General features: G+C 33.7%; 3 protein-coding genes across 3 annotated transcripts; 2 read left to right on the forward strand and 1 right to left on the reverse strand.

Annotated features, from left to right (window-relative positions):
* The first annotated feature begins 2,236 nt into the window (after window positions 1-2,236).
* Window positions 2,237-9,000, forward strand: KAT3 (potassium channel protein). Its single transcript, XM_086250197.1, has 13 exons — window positions 2,237-2,457; window positions 2,608-2,823; window positions 3,819-3,980; window positions 4,125-4,182; window positions 4,281-4,598; window positions 5,602-5,841; window positions 5,950-6,048; window positions 6,327-6,359; window positions 7,159-7,344; window positions 7,534-7,611; window positions 7,867-7,936; window positions 8,261-8,395; window positions 8,756-9,000. The coding sequence occupies exons 1-13, from the start codon at window positions 2,276-2,278 to the stop codon at window positions 8,857-8,859; spliced, it is 1,881 nt and encodes a 626-aa protein (XP_086106323.1). The 5' UTR covers window positions 2,237-2,275; the 3' UTR covers window positions 8,860-9,000.
* LOC147279024 (polyamine-modulated factor 1-binding protein) lies at window positions 8,989-9,574 on the reverse strand. Its single transcript, XM_086250198.1, has 3 exons — window positions 9,493-9,574; window positions 9,229-9,280; window positions 8,989-9,139 (listed from the first exon to the last, which is right to left on the reverse strand). Exons 1-3 carry the CDS (start codon window positions 9,572-9,574, stop codon window positions 8,989-8,991), a joined length of 285 nt encoding a protein of 94 aa, XP_086106324.1.
* Window positions 9,575-25,195: 15,621 nt separating this feature from the next.
* Window positions 25,196-26,730, forward strand: LOC147279025 (uncharacterized). The gene is made up of 4 exons (XM_086250305.1): window positions 25,196-25,277; window positions 25,437-25,488; window positions 25,622-25,740; window positions 26,690-26,730. The coding sequence occupies exons 1-4, from the start codon at window positions 25,196-25,198 to the stop codon at window positions 26,728-26,730; spliced, it is 294 nt and encodes a 97-aa protein (XP_086106431.1).
* The last annotated feature ends 1,008 nt before the right edge of the window (window positions 26,731-27,738 follow it).

Consider the following 27,738-nt stretch of genomic DNA (forward strand, 5'->3'; position numbering starts at 1 on the left):
CGATTTTTATTACGAGATGATAACTCGATAGTCGATACAAATCAGATACAAAATCAATGAATTTGGGTTGGACCATCTTTTTTCGGAATTTGGGTTGGACCATCACTTATCATCAACCCACACATATGAGACAACTATTATTAAATGGATTCCGAAGAATATGTAGACGAATTGGCCATGCATGACATCCCGTCCACGTCCATGCGTTGAAAAAGTAATAGATATCTTAATATTTAGGGAGGGGCTATGCACACCACCCTAATCCACTAAGTTGACCACCCTACTTAAATTTTTACCCCTTTGTGCCCATTTTGCCCCTGCATTAAAAAAAAAAAAACTCAGCCCCTCCAATTTGGCCGGCCACCCCTCCCAGCCCTCTCCGCCGCCGGTGCGACCCACCCAGCCCTCCCCGCCGCCGGCGCGACCCAGCCCTCCCCTTCGCCGGTCGACCCCGCCCACACCCAGCCCTCCCCGCCGCCCGATCTCCCTTCTCTCTCTCTCCCTTCTCTCTCTCTCCCCTCTCTATGCCATCTTCTCTCTCTCCCCTCTGTCTACCATCTTCTCTCTCCAGATCGGGGGTCGCGGCGGGGCTTGAGGTGAGGGGGGGTGCGGGCGGGCTAGGGATGGGTGCGACGGGGGTGCGGGCGGGCTGGGGATGGGTGCGACGGGGGCTGGGCTTGGGTGAGGGGGTGCGACGGCGGCTGGGGATGGGTGCGACGGCGGCGGGGTTTGAGGTGAGGGGGTGCGGGCTGGCTGGGTAGGGGTGGGCTGGCTGGGGGCGGGCTGGGGAGGGGAGGGGATCGGTGGGGGAGTGGTGGCTGGGTGGGGGAGGAGGAGAGGAGGGCAAAATGGGCAAAAATGGGCAAAAAATTAGGGGGGTGGTCAACTCAGCAGAATGGGGTGGTGCGCATAGCCCCCCCCTAATATTTATCCTGTCAAAAAAGTGTTACGAGAGGATCAATGGTTCGTTTGTCGGTGTTATAAAAAAACTTAAATACACTTTCAAATAGTCAAAAATATTTCTATTTGCGTTAGCAAGAGAAATTAAAGTGCTTTTGAAATTCAAAAGTACTTGAAAGCGCTTTTAATAAATATGTTATTAAGTAAAAATACTCTTAATTAAACAGGTCCAAAATCTAAAAAGAAAAGAAACCGAAACTAAAATAACAATAATGCTAGTTGTCCCACATTTTTTTTCCCACATTTGTATCTCACATGATGTGTCATTACTTTACTGGAAGGGTATTTCTTTTTTCTTTTTTAAGTTTTATTTTTTAATTTTTAGTGTCCAATGTATTAATGTCATGTAAGATAGTATGAAATTGTGGTATAAAAATGTGGTAAGTGTAGCATTACTGCTAAAATAATGACCACAAAGGTAATGGTAAAACTATTAATCGCAATACTGATGAGAAAGAGTGAGAAAATAGATTAAGGGGGGTGTCCCTAACTTAGATTTCATTGGATTTTAAAAGTCCAATGAAATCTAGATGTCCTCAACTTAGATTTTAATAGATTCCAATGAACTTTAGGTGTCCCCAACTCAGATTTTTGTGGATTCCAATGAAATCCAAGTGTCCTCAAAAAGTTATGGATTTCATTAAGTGATGGATTTAGATGGATTTAGATGGATTTGAATGCATTTTTTACACATAACAAATTCCATGAGAATTCCACTCAATTCCTTTAGATTTTGATAGATTCTATGAATTTTAAAATCTATTAAACTCCTTTAAAATCTGAGTTGGGGACACCCCCTAAGATTAAGTATGACCAATAATTCGACCTCTAATCAGACTACTAAATTCATACAGATCGAGGTAGTGGGAGAAAACGACTTCAGTGATATCCAAAGATGCACAATATCCATATTCCATAATCTATGGCAAGGTTATAAAGACAGTGCTAATTACCAAATTTTTCATTCAGAAAGATTTGACTTATTTATCAAAAAAAGAAAGATATATTTGACTTAATTGAGGAATGTGATACAATTAATTCCCTGAATCGTCTACAAAACTATTATCAATGTTATCTCTGCGTGATTTGTGCTACCAAACCAAATAATATAAGATATTCTATGAAAGCTCTCTACCACCTTTCCCATATTATTTTAATTACCTCACAGACTTTGCATAAACAATCGGAAGCTACCCTATTATTCTAATCCTAATTAATGAGACCAAATATTCAAATCTAGACTTTGCATATATAAACAAGAGGCAAGACCCTCTCTCTCTCTCTTGAAACTCTTGAACTCTGGTGGTAAACAGTAATGTCGTCGTTTCTGTCCACGGCGTCCCCCCTGCCTCTGCTGTTCCGAAGGCGTTCGAGTGGCGAAATTCGGAACTTGGCCTCAGTCTCAAGCAGCATGTTACCAGCTTTTGGAACTGTAGTGGATGAAAGTCACTTGCAGCTCAAGAAATTTGTCATTGCTCCTTATGATAGAAGATACCGGTGAGTAATTTTTTCTCGTGAACCCGACAATAGTCTCGTGATATTATGTTGTCAAATTGTGAATCAAAATACATATATAAAATATATAGTTCCTTAATTAATTATAAAACATGAGTGAATCGCTAATATTAATTAATAATATTGATGCAGGTGGTGGCAGACGTTTCTAGTGGTATTGGTGGTGTACTCAGCGTGGGCATCACCGTTCGAACTGGCCTTCAGAAAAGTGGCAACAGGGTCTCTCATGCCCCTTGACTTGGTAGTCGATGCCTTCTTCGCCGTTGACATAGTCCTAACTTTCTTTGTGGCTTACTTGGATAAATCAACCTATCTCTTAGTACTTGATCACAACAAAATTGCTTTGAGGTATGATTAATTTCCAAAATTGTTGTTAATTTTTTATTATAATTCACTCCGTCCGTTTCATGTCTCCCGAATTAAGGTTCATGGGCAAAATTGTTGTTCAAGGTAAGACGTTCTTAATAAGAAATAAAAATTAAATCAAGGAAACAATATTTGAACCATTTATATAGAACATGCTATATAAGTTGTCATCTTGAACTTTCATCATTTTAACCGTTTGAATTTTTTTTTTTTGGTATAAAACTTTTGTACTATTTAATTAAAGGAATCAAATATCGGACCTATTCTAATTTTAACTCTTTACCTTATTCGTCTTCATCACTTCAACTGAGCTCCATAACTTCATCTAATAATAGAGCATAATAATCCTGATGAAAAAAATAATAGTGCATAATATTTGTCTTATTAAATATTTGACGTTATTTATTTAAATTATACATGGTAGGCTGAGTTGACATAATAAGGGATAAGGGATTCTTATCAATGTTAGATTGAAATAAAAATATATATATAATAAGGCCAACATTTTTCTTATATAATATTAGTTAAACATTTTTGTTATATCAAAATCTAATTGCTTTAATATCAAATCCTGTCATTTTTAAATTGGTGATAATCTATTGTCAAATATAATTAACCTGCTATTTTCATATTGGAAATAGAATTCCTAACCTAATACTTACTATATATATTATATATTTGTCAGCCTATAGTCTAATACCCATTATTCTTTCATAGACATAGCCGAGCTAAGATTCGATTACATGTGGTCCCATAAGAATCCAAGCAATATTATTGACCTAACGTGTACTATTGCCTTTGATACAATTATTGTGTACAATCATATTTAATGGTGAAAAATGTATATTCTAATAGTGGAAAAGTAAATTTATCAATATTAATTAAGAATGGTGTGAGTTAATTATTTATATCATGCATATATAATTTTTCTTTTTTCATGTTGTGAATGAATGTGGTTTTGACTTTTTGTTGGCCAGGTATGTTACAAGAATATATTTCCCAATGGACATAGCCTCTACTCTACCATTTCAGCTCATATACAGACTCTTCACTGGCGAAATGCACCATGGCGCAGTCTTTGGCTTCCTCAATTTGCTACGCTTGTGGCGTCTTAGGCGCGTTAGTGAACTCTTTAAAAGGTAGAGTCTCACTTCATTAAGAAATTTGATTCAGAAATATAATCCCTCTAACATTATGCACTTTATATATTCTCATGTGTTTCCTTGTGCTACAATAACCGATCATTATCGACCTAATCAAGAGTAATTGATGTCTTCCTGCAGGCTAGAGAAAGACACACGTTTTAGTTACTTTTGGACAAGATACATCAAACTAATTTGTGTAAGTCATTATTCCACTTTCTTAAATATTATATTAATCAAAATTAACAGTCTAACAACATAATAAAATCGTGCTTATATGACAACATATGACTGCAGGTTACATTATTTGCAGTGCACTCGGCAGGTTGCTTCTACTACTGGATGGCCACCCATCACAAAACGGCGTCGGAAACATGGATTGGAGCGCAGATGAATGATTTTGAGAAGAGAAGCATCTGGTTGGGTTACACCTATGCCATTTACTGGGCCACTGTCACTCTCACCACTGTTGGCTATGGAGACTTGCATGCTGTCAACTTTGGGGAGAAGGTTTTTACCTTCTTCTATATGCTCTTCAACATTGGCCTCGTTGCTTATTTGATTGGAAACATGACCAATCTCATCGTCCATAGCGCTGTCCGAACCTTATTCATGGTAACTTCCCCTCCTCTTCTCTTTTAAACAATATAATATGTTATATTTGGAAATCGAATCTTAAACCTATCCCATTACCCCACCTGAAACAACCATTTCCCATGATTAACAGAGGAAATCAAAAAGGAATTTCACCTCGGAAAATCTTTTTCTTGCTTGAGGAGAAGCTTCTGGGAAGCATAAACAACAAAGCCCGACCATTCAGACCACATCACAACTCATTACCTCACTTACCTTCATCACTTGGACTAACCCCAAAGACTTAATAAAGTATGTCCCATTGTCATACAACTAATATAAATTATTGATCATGTAAAATCTTGTTTAGATATATGATTTAAATTGATGAAAAATTATGAACTAGCTTGTGGTCTAGTGGTATTTCTATTCCCAATCTTGAAAGAGTCCCAAGTTCGAATATCCCTCTCACAAAATCAAAAATTGATGAAAAATTATTACATATAATGATTACATATGACGCTCTCATGAGAAGTTCTTCCATGGGGATGTCCTATGGGGCCTCCTCTCACATTCTAAGGGAACTTGCTACAACTTCATTTCATCTTTTACTTTCTATTGTTGGATAATAAATACAGGGCAAAAATTAAAAGACAAGTAGTAATAAATAGATAAAGAAAAAAGTAGAGGATCTAAATCTCCCCATAAGACATAGTCCATACAAAAGTTTTCCCCACTCATATATATGTGGGATCAATATTCATGTTGTTAATGGGATATATAATTCCTTCGTATTGACAATCTGGTAAAAAAATATTATATAATAATATCTATAGAAATATATTTATTGGTTCCAACCGTTGATGTTTATGGGACCCATACCCATCAACAACTGTAAATCATCCACATGAGTGTGGACGACATATTGCTCTAAAATAAATCAAATACAGGGGAAATTACTTAATAACAAGCTAATTTTAGTGATTAAATTTAAGTATATATATGTATATATATTTTGTTGAACTATGGTGTTATATATATATAGAGGGATGCCATCAATGAGATATTCAGATATGCAAGTAAGAATAGACTTCCAGAAGGGTTGAAAGAGCAAATGCTGGCCCACATGCAACTCAAGTTCAAGACAGCAGAGTTACAGCAAGAAGAAGTGCTACAAGACCTTCCCAAAGCAATACGATCCAGCATTGCCCAGCAGCTTTTCCGTAAAACTGTCGAGAAAACCTACCTATTCAAAGGAGTCTCTGAACACCTTACTGTCCAATTGGTATTACAGTATTTTTCTTTCCTCTAAAAATATTCAAAATTCATAGTATGATTTTCTCATCTTTTATTTTTTTCTAGTTTATAAAAGAGCATTGTTGTTACATTACAGGTGTCAGAGATGAAAGCAGAATATTTTCCACCCAAAGTTGATATTGTCTTACAAAACGAAGTTCCAACAGATTTCTACATTTTAGTAACTGGTGCATTGGTACTCTCTCTCTCTCTCTCTCTCTCTCTCTCTCTCTCTCTCTCTCTCTCTCTCTCTCTCCCTCTCTCTCAGCCCAGCCAAAGAATTCTTGCATACAACGGGTCGGGTAGACAATGTCCACTCTCACCAAAACGTGTTAAGTGAGACTAATTGTTGTGAGAAAGACATTGTATACACCAAAGCCGTAGTATTGTATGCAAGAATTTCCCCTCTCTGCATGTTCATCCTATTATTTGCAACGGTAGAAACATAATGGCACGACATATTTGAAACTGCAGGACGTGCTGAAATACAAGAACGGCACAGAACAGGTATCTTTTTAGAAGTGCAGTGTATGTTCCTACGTGGTACTTAACTATGAATTTCTAAACAGGAAGAAGCAATCACTTCTTCTTCAGGTAAACATGAAAGGCTCAAGAGTCGAGAATTATAGTCATACAGTAAAACATGCAAGATAATGGCTATTTTACAGCAAAACAGTACGAGTGGCCAGCTGTGAGTATGAGTGAACAGTAAGGAATATAAGTAAAAATAAAAAAGTGCACCTCTTGGCATTGTAGGATGTCCAAACCAAGAATCAGATTAGCGAGAATCGATAGTCAGATGGCATAAGCATGTACTGAACTAAATTCACAAAAGTAGCATCTCAGACTGCTAACAGCTCCTACTTTATGTCTCTCTCTCTCTCTATACACAAGATGATCATCCTACCCTCAATGAAGAAACCTAACAGCTCCTACTGTAAGCTCCCAACAACAACCTGCAGATCAACGAAAAATTTCAAAAATCAAATGTAAACCATGTCCAGAAAGGGAGAGACTAGTCATAAAAAATGGTTCATCTCAGACTACAGTCATGAATATCAAACAGATGTTATGTAGTCTGGAAATAAGTATAAAGAATTGATATGGGGATGAAATACAGTTATAGTAAAGCAGAAACCATATAATAGGAGACTCCTGACATGCTAAATCAACTAACTGATGACACATGAATCCACTATTATAACAATGTTGTCAGTGAGAAGCAGATGCCCAGAATTCATATCTACATCATGGAACCCAAATTTCAATGTATACTGTTCTGATTGAACTAGCTTGTATTTGTCAGTTTTTTTCAAAACTAGGATCTGCAGACATGGTAGGAGAGATTGGAGTATTTTTCAATACCCCACAACCTTTTACGGTGAGAACAAAAAGGCTTTCTCAGGTTATCCGGATCAGTCATCAACATTTCAAGCAAATGGTACAGCCACAGAATGAAGATGCAAAGATAATTATCAAAAACTTCATTGAGGTCTGTAACATTTATATCTCATTACCTGTCCTCATTATTATTGATACACATCTGAAGATATAGCACTTATCCAAAGAATATAGCATGTGTTGTAACCTGAAGATCCATTGTTTGTAATTCTTTAAGATTTATAACTCGGCCTATCATGTAGGAGGCTTTTCTTTATGCTGACTCTGAATTCCTTCTCAGCACTTCAAGGATTTAAAACAAGAGGTGCTACAAGAAATACCATTTCTAACAGAATTGATGGATGGCCTAAATATAGAGGTACACATCTTCAATTTTAATTGAACACTTTGAATAGAAATCCAAGTCTACTTAACTGGCTTTTAAAGAGAAAGACTTGAATTTTCCATCTTGCAGGTGTATGATATTGAATAGATTGTAAAATTTGTTTGTCATAGTATGCTATATGTTTGATTTTAGACACGTCATATTCCCAACTTTATCCTGATTTGGACTTCTAGTTTCAATATTGTGTAGTTTCAGTTCATTCTAATGATGAATGCATGTTCTTTGCAGCATATAGAATCAAATGAGAATACACCTAATCATGAACCAGTGAATTACCATAGAGATGCAAATATGGCAGGTAAACTCATCCCTCAGTTGAATAAAAAATGTGAAATTAAAATTGAAATTTGTGCACTGGAGCCAGAGAGTTAACATTTTCAAATGAGGATAAGCTAACTGACTAACTATATGGATAAGCTATTGTGCTTTACTAATCATCAACTGAACTCCATTGGCCGAGATTGTCTCTACTAGAGATATCGGCATGTGGCATCTTTCATCAACGTAATTAAATTAATGCCATTTGAGACTGCTATCATTTTATCTTAGTTTGAGATATCGGCATGTGGCATCTTTCATCAAATATTTTTCATCTTAGTTTAAGACTGCTATCATTTTACAGAAACGGACAGAACTTCTACTCTGGGGTCAATCACCATCAGAGTGATAATTCATGGACATCATCCAAATGAAGATGACACAAAAGGAAAACTCATTCATCTGCCTGAGTCGATGGAAGACCTCTTGAAATTAGCAGGTATAACCATATTTAAGGCTTATACCTCCAAAAGATTCTACAACACTAATGCTTCTTTTCTAAAACAACACCAAAAGATTTTCCAAAGTACTAAACTAACTAATTCCAAAATACTGTAAGACGGTCTTGGCAAATAATTAACTAATACAAATTTGAACTAATGAGAATCTAAAATCAGTCAAAGAAGGCCAGGGAGTTCAATGATATGGACAACAATATAGAATATGAGAATCATCTAAGTAATACTAATTGAGTTACCAAACAAAACCATAATTTTCAAACTCGCTCACACTTCAGTCACAAGTTGATAACATATTGGAACTTTTTTTTGTTTTTTTTGTTTTTTTTTTGTGAATGCAGAGAGAAAGTTGGGAAAAAGAGGAAACAGAATCGTCATGGCAGACGGCTCACAGGTCGAAGAATTAAATGCCTTAAGAGACAACGATCACTTGTTTATCTTCTGAAACAAGCACATCATGAATAACACTAAGTTACTCACTAATTGGATTCGGTCATCCTATAAATATAATCTATAATGTAATTCATCGAAAGGATCGAGATTGGAGAGCTTACAGCAAGGCATCTTATAGATTCTAGGCTCTATTGTTGAGCATCTGTAAAACGGCATATGCGGCCTTCTCAACTTGTTCTTTGGATTCCTCTATGCTTCTCTTCTTATCAAGAGCAGCGTCCTTGCACTTCTCTATCTCTTCCGTTATTCCAGCAGAGTTTTCATCAATTTCGCTGAAAACGAATCGTTATTATGCATTCGAACAGTTCCTTCGGCATCTAACCTAACCTAACCTCATCATCTTAAGCATTTGAAAACTCACCTGATCATCTTAAGCATGTTCTCCATTGCTCCTTGGACCTGTTGCGAAATCTCTGCACGATTAAATCAAATTTGCTTTCAGATCAAACAGTTTTTTTCTCGGCGCTCAAAGTTGAATCGGAGTTGATTATTTGGAATCGAAATTTTTTCGATCAGTGAATGCAAATGATAAACGAAGAGAGAGAGCGAGAGAGAGAGAGAGAGAGAGAGAGAGAGAGAGAGAGAGAGAGAGATCATGCGCGATGTAAGAGACGAGTGAGCTGACCGTAGACGAGAGATGAGATCTGAGACTCGGATTCGGGTGGAGGATGGAGTTGAGCATCGGACTGAGATGGTGAAGCCGCCATTCGCAAATTAAAGATTGAATTTGAGCTTTCGCAAGCAAAAATAGGAGAACTGTTATGTTTGTTTGTTCCACACTTCCACTTGAAAGTTGAAACTGAGTGCAAGCGAAATGAAGAGGAAAATTGTTTTCCAAAAATTGAAAAGGAGGGAAAACCGAGAGCTCTGGGCCTAGATAGGCCCAATATTGTTGGGATACATAATCGTTCTTGGGCTTGCAAAAGCTAAGCCCAGAATGGGCTAAGAAATGTGCATTACAGACTAAACCCACCTTAATAATATAATTATTATCGTTAAGATTAGGATGGATATGACTTCATAAACTTGAATTTTAATTTTTATGAGTTTTTTACATATTTATGTAAGAAAAAGATAAAATGTATATTTAAAAATATCATTTATATGAGATTTTTTATAGTCTTACAGTAACAATGTCATTGTTACGGTTAGATAATAACAACCATTGTTATTGCCAGATAATAACAAATAATAATATCAATCATTGTTACTGCTTGACAATAACAAATAATAATATCATTATTATCGTTGAGATTAGGGTGAATATGACTTCATAAACTTGAATTTTAATTTTTATGTTGGTTTTATGAGTTTTTGACATGTTTATGTAAGAAATAAAATAAAATATATATTTAAATATATCATTTATATGAGATTTTGTATAGTTACTGTTGACAATGGTTGTTATTGTCCAATAATAACTATATGGTAAAATAAAAAAATAAAAAATATCAGCTCGCTCATTAAAGTAGACCCTAAGTTAATTGATATAAATTGATTTGTTGTTTTCTAAGTTTGAGAATTGAGTCGGATTCATTATTATTATCACTTGGAATCATGCCATTCAGGAATAGTAGCAAAATCAATAACAATGATTGTTATTGTTAAAATGCGTACCAATCTATTACTATGTTTTGGAAGTGGCCCGACCGATAGACGCTTTTTTATTTTGGCTTAAAAAAAACCCCTTTCATTTAATGTTAAACAAACATATAGGATTCGTAATTGGGCTTAAGTAAGATAATTAGATTAGTACTATTGAGAATATAACTCAACTAAAAGTCATGCACATGGCTAATAAATTAATCAAATAAGTCATAGTCATGCGTTGGTTCCAGAAGTGGAGGATTTTGATTGGCCTTAAGAAATGAAGGATGTTGTAGTATGTATTGAAGAGGCATTGGAAGTTGGACTTTTTTAATTTTTTGTTTGTTGTTGTTTTATGAGCTTTTTAACTTTTATGTCCGTTGTATTATTTGCGCTGATGTGGATTTTATACATTTGGGCCGAATAAGGAAGTAACTTGAACCATTCTAGTCCACCTAATATGCGGTAGCATAGATGTAATAAACCTGATTTTAGGGCCACTTGGTTCACGAAGTTGATTCTTAGAAAATCAATTACTTTTCATTTTCTAAGGGAAAGGAAATGTTAAATTTTATTTCCTATATTTGGTAAGCTTGGAAAAGTAAAATAGAAATTAGAAATGAAAAATGAAAAATGTCAATTATATCCTCATCTATTATTTATTTTGAAATAAATGTTTCCTCAAGAAGGGAAAAACAAAACCCAAACTGTAGCAAAAGTTTTATTTACCCCACAATAAGGGCATCAAATTCTTTTGGATCATGAATTGATTTCCCTACCATATACTTACCAAATATGAAAATGAAATTAATTTTTTATTCTCAGGACTCTAAAACTTAAACCAAACGGACCGTTAATATCTTTTATTTCAATTGTTGATGGTGTTTTAAAAAGTGGACTTGGTTAACATTAACTGCCACACCCAGATTATCAGTCTATTGTTTGTTCTTGCCACAAGAAAAAAAATGCATCTTTTCTTATTGATCTATTAGTTATCTCTCTCTTTTCTTTTTTTACTAAAATTCTAAACTAATGTTTGGTGTTTGTAGATGCGAAGCATGAGATTGCTGATCATATCAACTTTCATTATGTTCTATGCTTTTCTCGTTGATGGCCCAGCTAATTATTCCAAGCAAGGGATCCGGTGGCACTATCATTGGCGGTATTATGGCCCAATGGACAGTGTACGAGAACGTCTAAATCACAAAAATGTGCCAAATCAGTATCTCAACGTTGTACCATCCACGATATATAGCCTTAAGTAAAGGGTGGAAGAACAAAATGGGCCGATTACACAAAAAGCAAAAATGGTCTGGCCCGGCCCCCTCTAAAATATGACTGATATGAGAAAGTAACATCTTTCAAACTCACATGTCAAATAGTAAATGAGTATGATAACTCAATATACATTGGAATTTGAAAAGCAAGAGTATGTATTAACTTTAAAGGATTTTTGGCAGCTGGATGCTAGCTTGAAGGAGGATTTATTGAAGTTCTGGTCATCTTTCGACGCAACAAGAGAGGCAAAAGCATTATGGGAAAACAAATGGTTCAACGACTCCATGAGTAAACCATTCAGTTTTCCCATAATGTTGTTGTCTCTCTTGTTGCGTCGAAAGATGGCCAGAACTTCAATAAATCCTCCTTCAAACTAGCATCCAGCCGCCAAAAATCATTTAAAGTTTATACATACTCTTACTTTTCAACTTATCATACTCATTTACCATTTGACATGTCAATTTGGAAGATATTACCTTCTTATGCCAATCACGTTCTAGAAGGGGCTGAACCGGGTTGTTTTTGCTTTTTGTGTAACTGGCCCTCTTTGTTCTTCCACCCTCTACTCGAGGCCTTGACACATTTTTGTGATTTTGACGATCTCGCACACTATCTATTAGGCCAGAATACCGTGAATGATAGTGTCACTGGATCCCCTTGCTTTGAATAATTAGTCGTGCCTTCAACGAGAAAAGCAGAGAGCATTATCAAAGTTGATATGATCAGCAATCTCATGCTTCCATCTACAAACACCAAACATTAGTTTAGAATTTTAGTAAAAAAAAAAGAGATAACTAATAGATCAAAAAATTTCTTTTCTTTTGGCAAGAACAAACAAAGGATGCATTAATTGCTGAGAAGATGACAAGGCCGATCTGGGCATCACAGAGCTTATGAGTCTTCTTGAACAGCACAGATCTGCCTTTCACAAAGGTCACTTGCCTTGTGGTTTGGTACGTGCTTTCTCGAGAAGAAATGGTATTCTGCCGTTTTCAATGCTCAAATTCCTGATTGGGATCAGAATGAAAAAAACCCCAATAACAATTACTTCTAAGGATAATATATACTACAAATTACACAAAAAGCTAGCATAAAATGGACAAACAAAGTTAGCATAATGAAGTATGCTTGGTTTCTGAGAAAATGGCAAACAAAAACAAGGTCCAAATATTCCTCCACTTTCTCAGCTACCAAACAAATGAAACATGCAGAAAGAGGAAAAGCAAAATTACCCAAAGTCTTTGCGTTTGTTAATTAGTATTTCAACAGCTACTTGAAAGCAAAAATGTCTAAATGGAACCCAAAAAAACAAACCGCAAAGCAAATGTGTGTATGTTTTTTGACAAAAAAAAAAAGCAAATGTGTTCAGCGTCACAGCTACAGAGAGAGTGAGAGAGGAAGGGAGACTGAACGTTCTCTCGCATTTTCTCCCCCTTAAATTTCCCAGCAAACCAAAAGACCCAATTTTTCCGTCCCTTTTTCTCACCAACCAAACACCGTACAACAAAATGCAAGCAAGTCAGAGTAAAACTCACCACAAATTTTCACTTCCTCCGTACTCTGACACTGTGGGTTTGAGCCCAAAACCCTCTTAAGCCCAGCAAAACGAAACAAAGAAAAAATGGGTTTTTCAACGGAGAGAGAGCTCCGCTCAGCAAAGCTTTTCAAAGCAAAATGTCAGTTTTTTTCCAGTGACACAAAAACAAAAATTGGCCTACCGCTTCACTCACTGTGAAAAACTACAAAAACTGATCGTCACTTTCACTCTCCCCCTCTCTCTTCGGAGACTCTGATCAGAGAGTGTGAGATGGTGAGAGTGAGAAATGAGCTTTGCATGAAGATTGAAGAGCAGAAAAGGTGATTGTTTTTTAGGGCTGCTATTTGCACACCCTTTTGCACACCCTTTTTAAAAAAAAAAAAAAAAAAAAAAACTCAAAAGAAAAGACCTTGTACCTCATCCATTTTTCTTTTTGCACACCATTCTTAAACAGAAAAAAAAAACACACACACACCCAAAAATCACACACCTCATCCCTATCTCCCCCCCCCTACACACCCCCTCCCCACCTCTCCTCTCTCCGGCACACACCCATCCCCGAGCAGCCTACCACCACCCTACCCTCTCTTCTTTTTCTTCCCCTTACCCCGACCACCTCCCTTCCTCCAACAAGCTCACCGTCGTGCACCGGAGAAGAAAACTTAAAAAAAAAAATTGGATCAGGTTCGATGGACCAGTACCGAATCCGATGGTTTCGTTCGGTAGATACCCACCGAACAATCCTATTTTATTTGGCGGGTACCTGTCGAACGAAACCACCGGGTTCGACACTGGTCCGCCCCGCTGCAATTTTTTTTTTTTTTATTTGTTTGGCTGTCTGCTTGGGTGAGAGGAGAGAGGGAAGGAAAGATAGAGAGAGAGAGAGAGGAGAAAGGGAGGAGTCGAGGAGGGGCTGCCGGGCTGGTTATGGTGGTTGTTTTGGGTGGTGCTGCGTGCGGTGGTGGTGCTGCGAGGAAGGTGGTGGCGCGCGGTGGTGCTGGTGCGAGGAAGGTGGTGGTGCTGCTGGTGCGAGGAATGTGGTGGTGCTGCTGGTGCGAGGGAAAAAAAATAGAGCAAGGGGGTGTGTACGGGGGGGAGATGGGGATGGGGGTGTGTGGGTGTGGGTGAGGGAAGGGCCAAATGGTCTTTTCTCTTGAATTTTTTTTTTTTTTTTCAAAAAAGGTGTGCAAAAAGAAATTTAGGGGTGTGCAAATAGTAGCCCTCTTGTTTTTTAACTCCTTGAGCCGTATGTGGTTTTGAAATGACCGAAATGAACTCATTGTCCTTTTTTTTTTTTTATGGCAAAAAAAAAAAAAAACAAACCTAAGGACAAAAATGAGAGTTCACAAACACAAATCGATTATGTGTGTCTTTTGCTTAGAATTCAGTGGGGGCATATCCATAATTTCAATAAAAGGGACAAAGTATTGATTTTTCTTTTCTTTGGGTCAATATCGACCTGCGACTCTTAACCATCCTGCCAATTGTCTGCCAAGCCAGCAATTTTGGCATTTCAATACTTGGTCACCTTGGGCCTCGGGGTACCTCACTCCACCCCCATCCCCCCCACTCCCCGCGCGACTAAAATAATTTTGGCAATATTAATATATACTTTTTAAATAACGTATTAAATATTATTTTTGTAAAAAATTAAATTAATTAAAAATTATTTGATTATATAACTGTTATTAATTAAATAAAATAAATAAATAATTTTCAATTGAAAAGTGATTTTTTACTAAATCATTAATTTTTTTTATTTAATCGACAATAATTATATAACCAAATAATTTTCGATTTAGTTAATTTTTTATAGAGAATATCTATAATAGGTGATCTAAAAAGTGAACGATTCCGATCATACGTTGATATTGCCGAAATTAAAATTTGAAAAAGTGGGATGACCTTGAGATTTTCCCAAACGGTGACCCAAATATTGTTCCTTTCGAAATAGAAAAAGCTTTTAGAGTCACGAGCCAAGCATGCTTTCCCAAAACATAAGGAAATCATTAATCACCATTAGATTTTTGAGTCGTATAGCTAGGAGGGCCATTGGCATTGAATTGGATGTCAAACACCATTAGAAACTTAGTTGCCTCCTTTGTTGCACTTGCAGCATATAATTTTCCATCAATTATTTCTAAATCGCAAAAATGGAGTCCTAAAGCCTCCCCTTCTTCTTTGGAATGTTTTTGTTTTTGCCTCCTTAATCCAATCATAGTGAGCTTGCGATCAATGAAATCGAGAGTGAGAAACAACAAGGCTGTAAATATTATTACTTGAAAGATTGTCTTGACCCGGAGTTCTTTTAATCCTAGTCTCCCTTGTAGTCACAACAGTCTTCATATCCCACAACAGTGTATAGTGTCTATGGTCAAAATTATAGACACAACTGCATCCCACTCCATGTTTAATTGTCTGCACACAAATATTAATTCCTTGTCCAATCACCGAATAATCCTCATCATTTGGAGTTTAACAAAAATTAATAAGTGAAAATATATGACATATTTAACACGCTACTATCATTTGGCTAAAAGCCTAAAACAAATGCAGTCCGGGGGTCCTCTAGCCTACAAAGCCCAAATCTAATTCGTGTCCCAAGTAAGCAATATTAGTAGTTGCAAAAGAAATGGGCTTTATGGGCTAGGAGCCATAAAGCCTCGCTTCTAGCCCCTAAAGCAATATTAGCAGGATTATCATTGAGTTGTTTCATTTTCAGGTTTGGGGCCCCATTGTATCCAAAAAAAAAAAAAAAAAAGGATCATTACCCTAACTTTCATTCCCAAACCTAGAGTAAGTGAAGGGGTGAGACTATTTGGACTAAATTAATAGGCTAGTTAAGTTCGGGTACTAGTATAATTTTTGTTATGAAGGGAGACTTACATTTAGATTCTTTAATTTTATAATTTATTGACTAAAGTATTTGACTTTTAAAATTCTAACTAAAGTCCAATAATATTATAATAATTCCATATTACATAATATTGGTCCATTATTTTTTATTTTTTTCATATATACCAAGCACCGAGCAGTCTGCGGCTATTTTCGAGTGTTCGGCAGTGCATTTTTACTTTTTCGTCAAGCTTGTCCGCCCAAAATCTCAGAGTTAAAACCTAACATGCAGTCTTGACAAACCTCATTTTATACCCTAGAAAAGTATGAGGTTAACATGTACCTTATACCCTCAAAAAATAAAAAAATAGTAATATATTTTTTTGACAAAACAATGGTTAAAAAACTTTATTCAGAAAAAATAAGAACTTTATTTAAAAGAAAAAAAAGTCATAAAATTTTTTTCTAAATACAAAATATTAAAAAGATTAAACTGTAATTTTTCCTTTTATATGCTTCCACCTCATTTCATTTGTAGTTCGTTTAAGATTTAGACCCCGTTTGAGATTGCGGTGGAGAACTCAAAAACTGCTGTGGATGACAATTCTCAATCACCTACAGCAGTTTTGGTGTTTGGTAAAAAAATAAAAAATTGCTTTCCCCCACAATTCTAGGAGCTAGTTTGGTATTGCTGTGAGAAAAAACAGCTGTAAAGTAAAACAGCTGTGAAGTAAAGTCAGCTGTAAAGTAAAGCAGTTGAGTGTTTGGTAAATTATGTTTTCAAAAGTGTTGTGAATGCAAAAAACAGTATCAAAGTATTTGGTAAATGTTAATATAAAAATGTTGTGACTGTGTATAATTACTAAAATGGACATGATTCTAAAAATGCATTTCACTTATTTGTTTGGTAAAAATAATATGTTTTTTTTTTGTTTTTGAAATTTTTGAAATTTTTTACTACAAATTTTTATTAGCATTAATTTTTCTAAAAACAACATTATTAAATAAGTATGCCTATTATTTTTTTAGGTATATTATAATTTTAATCCTATAAATAAAATATCATAATTAATTAAAATATAACTAACAATGGACATATTTTTTAATTTAAAATAAACAAATAAAAATCATAGAAATCAATGAGGATATTATGGGTAAAATAAAATACTCATTGTTGCTGTGAGTCACTGCAGCTTTCACAAACATCTAGAAACCTGCTTTCTGTTTTTGTTGTGGGGAGTTGAGAATTATGAGGAAAAACAATTTTTTATTTTTTTACCAAACACCAAAACTGCTGTAGGTAATTGAGAATTGTCATCCACAGCAGCTTTTGGGTCCTTCACCGCAATCCCAAACAGGGCCTAGGTGCTTTTGAAAGCTGCAGTGAATCACAACAACAATGAATATTTTATTTTACCCATAATACACTTATTGATTTCTATAATTTTTATTTATTTATTTTAAATTAAAAAATATGTTCATTGTTAGTTATATTTTATATTGTGATAATTAATTATAATACTTTATTTGTATGATTAAAATTATAATATACCTAAAAAAATAATATGCATACTTATTTAATAATGTTGTTCTTAAAAAAATTAATGCTAATAAAAATTTGTAGCCACAAATTTAAAAATAAGTAAAAAAACATTTTTGTTTTACCAAACAAATAAGTGAAAGGCACTTTCAGCATCATGTTCATTTTAGTAATTATACACAGTTACAATACTTTTACATTAACATTTACCAAACATTTTAATACTGTTTTTTGCACTCAGCACTTTTGAAAACATAGTTTACTAAACACTCAACTGCTTTACTTTACAACTGACTTTACTTCACAGCAATACCAAACTGACCCTTAGTGTTAACATTATTACGATAATCATGAACAAAAATTACCAAAAAGGTCACATGGCCCACGCCAACTAGAGTGCCGACTCACGATGAATTTAGCAAGGTCCGGGCTGGGCCGGGTCAGAAAATCAAGCTTCAAGGCCTGTGGCTCGCTCCATTCTAGCAACATTTGGCCTTTTGGGCACTTTCGCCATTAACAATTTAACATCATAAGAACACCCTCACAAAGTCCACTTAATAGAAAAGATGCCATTCACTTTAAAAGACATGGCGTCCTTCCATTGGCTGTGTTGCTAGTTCATCTCTCAGCGTGATTCCATTGAGCACTGTCACGAAGGCAAATCTGGACCCCCTACACCACGTGGCGCAATAACCTTAGCCATGTGGATCCCACACCGAATCTTTTAAATTGTTAACTAAGAACCCTTTCGGTTGAAAAATTATAAGATATAATAATATATCGTCATGTGATATAACCAATCTAAAGTATAAAAGTATTATTAGACAATGTGTTTATATTAATATGCTATAATATTAATAACATCCGCTCATATTATAATAAATACACTAGTTATACTACATATCAATATATCGGTTATACAGAATAATTTCTCCTTTAAATTTTACCTTGAAAAGATGAAATATCATTGTTTTTCTTTGATTTGTTTTTTTTTTTTAAAGTTTGATAAAGATTATATTATCCGCCAATTTATTTTCAGACATTTTCTTGTGCAATTTTGGTGCCTTTTTTTTGAACCTATTTACATAATTAATTTTACTCTATGTTTTGTCATTTTTCCTTTTATGATCAAATAGAGGTCGGAGATTTTGTCCGCCTTCATAACACAGTGGAAAGATTTAAATTTAAAACCTCTCCTAACATTAATGTTAGGGAGAAATACTACTTTACTAACAATTAGTTGGCAATTCATATATAGTTGGCATGACTTTTTTTTTATGTAAATTCCAAAAATGTTCAGTATCAACGGGCTCATCAAGTATTCAAGTCATGATTTCTCTCACACCCCAATATCCCCTCACTCAATAACAAAATATTAAGTTTAGCTTGTCGATCATATTATACCTGCAAATCTTTAAAGGAGTGATTAATTTGTCTACCAAAAGCATGTCATATATATTATTATAAAAGATTTGCTTTATACTATATATCGCTTTACTATGTACATGGTGTTTGATTTTTTTTTATTTTTTTATACCATGTTTATTACATGTGCGAAATTTACTTCTTTCTTTTTTGTTATTAAAATGAGGTTCAGGTTTGTTGAATGGGGAACACATGGGGTATAATAATCTGATATGGTCACATTAGAGTAACAATTATATACATTTGGTCTTACTTTTTCCAAAATGGCCTTTGATCCTTTGATGTTGGTCCAAGGTAGAAATGTAGAATGCAGTTTATTGTATATATGACTTTTTCAAAGTGCATATATTTGACCCTGAAAGTATATGATTAATCAAAGGAAAATAATATTACCCATAAAAAGATATTTAGATGACATTATTTATTTACATGGCATTAGTTGTTGAGATACTCTAAAATTGATCACTCTTTAATGGAGAAATAATTTTTTGTTCTTGTTCATTTTTTTTTTATTTTTTAATTCATCTTATTCACATAAATTCATGTAAATCACGTGATTCAATTTCAAATGAATTTATTAATAGATGGGATTGATTTAATCTAAATCCAAATTCATTTAGAATCGAATGATTCGAATTGGACTTTCTTTAAATATTAAATTTAATTTATATCCATTTTCTTGTTTGTATAAACTACACTTTTTTTATTTTGGGGGGAAGGTGGTTAAATGTTTTTACTAGGTAAAAAATTCCATAATAAGAACTAGTAAAACAACTTGGTTAACTCGTAGTAAATGACCAATAAATGTCTTGGATCGACTAATTTGTTGTTACGTTCCATTCAAGTGGTTTAGAGCTCTATATTCTTTTCCAGGGCTATATATTCTTTTTCTGAGCTATATATTCTTAGAGCATCTCTAAGAGAAGAAACAAAATTGGCTCTTCAAATTGGACTTTGCTAACCTATGTAACAATTTGAAGAATAATATTTGCTACCTAAAATTTTTTCACTCCAACGGACTCTAAGAACTTCATTATTTTATTAATTTATTGTATATTATACATTTTATTATCAATGTTTTTAATTGTTCCAAGGCAGCACCTTTAATATTTTAATAGCAAAATAATATTTAAAGAGTGAAGTTCACTCGGCAAATTTGACAAATTGACTTTGGGTCCCTATTTTGAAGAGCTCATTAGGAGAGACTGTTAGAGATGATTTATCTAACGTGGCACAGCTAATTGAGCAGTCAAAGACTTTCACTGAATCTGTTGGAGATGCTCTTAAAACAAATTAAGAACAAAAGACAAAAATAATGTGGTTTAGAGCTATTTTTCTTTTTTATTTAACACCATATATATGTGGCATCATTTCAAGAGGTTATTAAAAAAAAAAGAATTACATGCATGTTTGCTACGTATACAATGGAACTTTTTTTTTGGAGAAATATATACAATAGACTTTAAAAAGAGGTAGTTTAATAAAGAAATGCTTGGGTACTCAACTTTGAGTATCAACCTTGTACTTATCACTAATCACATGAGCTTATGATGTGGTTCACCATGAGAGAAAAGATGATAGACCCTATCATATATTCATGTGATTGGTGATGAGTACAAACTGTAGTTGTAGACAATATTACTTATGTTGCTTACCAACTGCATTGCATATATATATATATATATTAGATTATATTTCAGTACGTGTTTATAAATTTTATATTAATACGAAAATATTATTTTGTCAAAGAACTTGGTGCCATGATATGTTTATGTGACCATAATATATATGAACCTAGACAATTGATCAGATTGATTTTGTCTCGCAGGGCCGGTTTTGAAGATTGGCAAACTGAGTAATTGTTTTGAACCCCAAATTTTATAGAACATTTATATCCTTATATATTATATTAAATTTTAATAATGTACGTAAGAAGTCGAATACTTTATTTTTATAATTCACTTTAGGTTTTCAAAATTTTAAAGTTGGCTCTTTATTTAAATGTGTGGTATAAATTTATAATTTATCAATATAAACATTTTATATTATCAAACTATCTAATAAGGATCATAGGTTAATTAAAATTCAAACAATTCCACATGTAGTAACTATCTTCAATATGTGAATGTTTATATATATATATATTTATATATAGAGAAAATTACAGATTTGGTCTATTTATTTTATACCTAGTTCAATTTTGGTCCACGATCTTTTTTAAGTTCTGTTTTGGTCCACTAATTGTTTCATTTGTTCAATAAAGGTCCAGATTTGTGACTTTAAATCTTTTGGGTTGTGTTTTTTTCAATTATAATTGAAGTATAAGTTATATTTCATCATTCCTTAGTCATAAAAACAAATTTGGAGAATTATAATCTAAGAGAATTGAGATTAGGTGAAATTTGAAAAATTGGCAGTTTCGGATACCCTACTTTGGGGTCAATTATCTTGAGTTTTAGAACTTCAATTTGAATGATCTTTATATGTTTGTAAAGAAGAAATGCATAGCTTTAAAATAAGTATATATTTGCTGAATTTGAGTGAGATTTGATAGGATAAAAGACAGACCAAATTTGAGAAAACAAATCTGGACCTTTATTGAACAAGTGAAATAATTAGTGGATCAAAACAGAACTTAAAAAAGATTGTGGACCAAAATTGAACTAGGTATAAAATAACTGGACTAAATCTGCAATTTCCTCTAATATATATTTTGAAGCTAGCACAAAAGTACTACCTTGGACAATGACTTGTCTAGTTGTCTTTGCCATTCTTATTTTTTAGTGTATATCAATGGAGTTAGCTAGATTCTTATTTTGTAATACAAGTGTGTGTCACTGTGTGAATGAGCCTAGCTAGCTAGCTTTACTACTAAAAAACATGACAATTGTATGGGATTGAGACCACAACAAATGCAAGTACCTATTCACAAAAAAATTATGTAATTTGCATTCATAACTCTATGAAAAAGTTAAAAACCAAAGCATGCACCTTTGAATGTTTGGTGGAGCCATTGCCTTTTTTATCATTACTTTTTGGGATGTGAATATTGGAGCCATTGTCCTTGCCCCTTCCTCTCCATACCCATACTATTGATTGTAAAAAAATTAATATATATATATCTCACTTAGCATTGTTAATTAAAAATTCGACAATAGATCAAAATGTAATATTTTTATAAAAATTGATAATGCTAAATATAAATTATATATATACATTTCAACAAATACAAATTTTGAAGGAAAATAATTTTTTTATATGAGACTTTATTCAATTTTTATTTTCTATCAAAATTAAATTCTTAGTACTAAATTTAGAACATTGTACATTTCCAATGCTATTTCACTTTTTGCATGCATTAAAGAATTATTTGTAATAAGTGTCTATTTCACTCGATTGTGGTGGTTACTATTTACAGGTTACAAAAGGAGAAGCATTGCCTCATTCATAGAGCTAGCTAGTAATTAATAAAAATGTTTATTCACATCTCAAACAAAATTTAAATTTTTAATACAATGTTTTGCCTCTTCAAATTAGTATAAAAATACTATATTATCTTCACTTTTGTTAATTTTCTTAAACTTCATAACTATCATGGCAACCTTGCTGTTGAAGTTGTAATACCATGGCTCCGGTCATGGAGAAATTATTCTGTGTGATTGTAACACCACGTGACATGATGACGCAGTGTTACTAATTCACTTAATTATAACATGTGTATAATAATTAATTTATAAAACCATAAAATATATGAAATACCCTTAAAATTGTATATGTGTTATAATCTAAGTGAATTGGTAACACCACGTCATTATGTCATGTGATGTTACAATCATATACAATAATTTTCTCAGGCCATAAGTGATGGTAGAGAGTAAAATAAAAAATCTATCTTTTTTGAAAAATAAAGAAAATGATTATTTTAACTTACCATTGGTTCTAAACAAACCCCAACAAACAATAGAAACCAAAAAAAAAAAAAAAAGAAGTAAAGTTCTAAACTCCTTTTTTTAATGAAAAGTATTTTGGAAATACCCTAAAATGTGTTGAGGAAAAGTTTAAATTTAAATTTGGGTATGCATGTGGTGAACATTAAGGATTAAGCAATAGCTTAAAATAAAAGGTCCTTTGATTTTAATAACTTTTTAGTTTAGGTACCAAAATTAAATAGCATTTTAGATTAGGTACTAGTTGGAAAGTTAAACAAATTAATAAAATAAAAAGTATTAGAATTTACAAATATTACATTACATGCCACTACAATAAAAAAATAAAAATAATATTACATCACAAATATTACATTAATTTATACTATATTGTATTATCAAAAATAAAAAAATCAATCGAGTCACAACCTAATTGTGACTGTTTTGGTAAATTGAAAGAGACAACTCACACCACTATACTATATATTATTTTGTGTAAAAGTATTGTTTTGACCTCTATTTATACTATATTGTAATATAATTTCTCTAAAAAAAATTCAATTTAGTCACAACTTAATTGTGAATGTCTCACAACTTAGATGTGACTGTCGTTTAGTCACAACTAAATGTGAAGTTGAGATTATATTAGCAAATTTTCAAAATAATATATAAGCCTCAAGGACAATTTTGTCAAAACCTTATAAATTTTAACTAACACTCATCATATGTGGGCCAAAGGATAAAAATGTCAAATGAAAAAGACTCAAATCAAAGGGGCTAATATATTTGTGACCTAATCTAAAAACTACATTTAAATTTAGTAGTTCAATTAAAATATTATATGGTCTTCATGCTATACCAAAAAATTATTGAAATTTGATATTTAATCATAATTTTTTATAAAATAAAACATTGTGCGTGATTGTAGGTATTAAGCCTTAAATCGAGGAAGTTTCCTAGTAACACAACAAAATTAAAAAAATAAAAATATTGTCTTACACATTTTTTGTTTATATGATTACATCATGCAGTGCTTGCTACCTCCACAAGTTCCAAAAAATTCCTGATGTAAGGAATTAACAAATATTTTATTTTATTTTAGTCTGAAAAGGAATTAAAAAATATATAATTTCTATTTGTTCATAACAATAAATATATATTTTTTCTATCTTAAAATATATAATTTAAAATTGGTCTTTGTTTTTATCGTTCTCGGTAAACGCTATGGGAAGTTACGTCACGCGTATACAGTGTTGACTACTTGACTGTGTTGGGCTAAATTGATAAATTTGATTTGACAAAAAAAATTTGATAATTTGATATTCAATTTCAAGGATTATTATTTTCTGATTAATATTCAATTTCAAAGATTAAGAATCAAGTTTAGAATCAAATTAATAATAAAAAATAAAGCCAACAAAATAATTAATAATAGAAATTTTTTTTAGCATCTAATTGCTTCAATTACGGATGTCATAAGGTGAAGTGTATATTAGAGAAGTCCATTTTGCTGTGTTTTGAACCTAACATGATTCATGAACATTGGACTTTTCATATTAAGAATTTAATTTGATTCCTGTCCATGCATTTTTTTCTTCTCTTAAAGTTGTTTCATCATGACTTGGCTGATTTGATTTACGTTTTTATTATATACATTTTATTCAAACTCTATGCACATGGGTCAAAAAGTGTAATATGATCGGTATGTATAAAGAAAAGTCTAATATTATATTAAATTTTTGTCAAAAGACTTATTTCACGATTTATTATTCAAAATTATTTTTTATTCTCACATTGTCATCTAAAAATTGTTTTATCACAGATTACAATATGTAATTTATATTCGTGTATTATTTTATTTTGATTCGTTAACAATTTCGTCAAAAATGTTGACATAGCGAGCTAGATGTGCACCACTTGTCACATCTTTACTTTTATTTTTAGATTTTTTCTATTTTATTATTTTTATAAATTTTGAAAATTAATTAAAAAAAATAGCTTTAGACTCAGAAAAATACACGAACAATTTCTACAGACTCTTCTTGACTAGTACTAATTTACTCGTTTTCCCTTCTTTTCAATTTTTGGAAAACAATTTCCCTCTTCATTTCGCTTGCACTCAGTTTCAAGTGGAACAAACAAACATAACAGTTCTCCTATTTTTGCTTGCGAAAGCTCAAATTCAATCTTTAACTTGCGAATGGCGGCTTCACCATCTCAGTCCGAAGCTCAACTCCATCGTCCACTCGAGTCCGAGTCTCAGATCTCATCTCTTGTCTACGGTCATCTCATTCGTCTCTTACATAGCGTACAATCTCTTTTTTTTTTTTTTTTTCTCTCTCTCTCTTAGTTTATCATCTGCAAATAATCAACTCCGATTCAATTTTGAGCACCGAGAGAAAATTGTTTGGTCTGAAAGAAAATTTGATTTAATCGTGCAGAGATTTCACAACAGGTCCAAGGAGCAATGGAGAACATGCTTAAGATGATCAGGTGATTTTCAATTTCAAATGTTGTTTCAGATTTAATTTGAATGAACTAGGTTATGTTAGGTTCGATGCCGAAGAAACTGTTTGATCGCTCGTAATGCATCATATGAAGTTGTATAAGAACTTGTTGTTTTCAGCAAAATTGATGAAAACTTTGCTAGAATAACGGAAGAGATAGAGAAGTGCAAGGACACTGCTCTTGTTAAGAAGATAAGCATAGAGGAATCCAAAGAACAAGTTGAGAAGGTCACTGTTTGTGGATAAATCCACATGAATTCAACAACCAACCATGTGCTTACACGTGGCATTACAGATCCTACATGGCACATTGACCAATCAATGGTTGACCTGGTCAACCACCCCAGCCACCTCATCACTCCAGCTCAGCAATATACGATCTCGACTTCATCATCCTTGCTTGGCGGAACTGGATCCCCTGCCTTGCTTCCCTGCAAGGCAGAGGATCTTCTTCCTTGCTTGGCATATGTCACCCTGTCCGAGCCGATCACAACTCAACCACCAAACATTCTATTAGAACCCGGAGCATCACCTCCAAGTCTTCACCTCGACTCAGCTTGGCTTGGCCAGACAAAATAATGATTGTATTTCTTGGCTCAGCATGGACCAGACAAGGTGCTGATTGTACGGCTCGGCTCAAACCATATCACCATTCTGTTGATCAGACCAAACAAGATGATCCATTAAGCACTTGAGATATTTACAAAGTCATATTTTTGGCTCGGCTCAGATGCTCTAGTCCACCGCCATTCTAGAAAAGACAAAGTCATATATTTGGCTCGGCTCGGATGCTCTTGTCCACATCTATTCTAGAAAGGACAAAGTTATATGTTTGGCTCGGCGCAGATGCTCTAGTCCACCGCCATTCTAGAAAGGACAAAGTCATATGTTTTGCTCAACTCAGATGCTCTAGTCCACCGCTATTTTAGAAGGGACAAAGTCATATGTTTGGCTCGGCTTAGATGCTCTTGTCCACCTCTATATTATAAAGGACAAAGTCATATGTTTGGCTCGGCTCAGATGCTGGTACCATACCAGTGCTACTTCCTTTGATCCTTGTTCATGTAGGTTATCTTTGTTTGAGTTCATCACCAATTACCCATGTTCATCCTCCAAAAGGGCAGAATCAGCATCCACATCATCCCTTCTAAGTTGTTGGATCATCTTTCAAATTTTTGCATCAACAGCTGCATATGTCATTTCACAGATGCTCAATAATAGAGCCTAGAATCTATAAGATGCATTGCTGTAAGCTCTTCAATCTTGATCCTTTCAATGAATTACGTTATAGATTATATTTATACGATGACTGAAACCAATTAGTGAGTAATTTAGTGTTATACATGATGTGCTTGTTTCAGAAGATAAACAAGTGATCGTTGTCTCTAAGGCATTTAATTCTTCGACCTATGAGCCATCGGTCATGACGATTTTGTTTCCTCTTTTTCCCAATTTTCTCTTTGCATTCACACAGAAAAAAAAAATTTCCAATATGTCATGAACTTGTGACTGAAGTGTTAGCAAGGTCGAAATTTAGGTTTTGTTTGGTAACTCAATTAGTATTACTTAGAAAATTCCTATATTCTATATATATATATATATATATTATTGTCCATATCATTGAACTTCTTGGCCTTCTATGACTGATTTTAGATTCTCTTTAGTTCAAATTTGAGAGGTAGAAGCCTTAAACATGGTAAATTGATAATATATACCTGCTAATCTCAAGAGGTCTTCCATTGACTCAGGCAGATGAATGAGTTTTCCTTTTGTGTCACCTTAATTTGGATGATGTCCATGAATTATCACTCTGATGGTGATTGACCCATGGCCCGGCGTAGAAGTTCTGAATTTGATTACTTTGATGAAAGATGCCACATGGCAGTATCCCTCGTAGAGACAATGTCAGCCAATGGAGTTCAGTTGGTGATTAGTAAAGCACAGTAACTTATCCATATAGTTTGTCAGTTAGCTTATATATCCTCATATGAACATGTACAAATTTCAATTTTTGTTTCACAGTTTTGATTCAACTGAGGCACGAGTTTACCTTCCATATTTGCATTTCCATGGTAATTCGATCACTGGTTCATGATTAGGCGTATTCTCATTTGATTCTATATTCTGCAAACAACATGCAATCATCATCATTAGAATGAAGTCCAAATCAGAATAAATTGGGAATATGACATGTCTAAAATCAAACATATGCTATGACAAACAACTTTTACAATCT

The sequence above is a fragment of the Dryas octopetala genome, chromosome 7, assembly GCF_963921425.1.
Source record: "Dryas octopetala chromosome 7, drDryOcto1.1, whole genome shotgun sequence".
NCBI lineage: Eukaryota > Viridiplantae > Streptophyta > Magnoliopsida > Rosales > Rosaceae > Dryas > Dryas octopetala.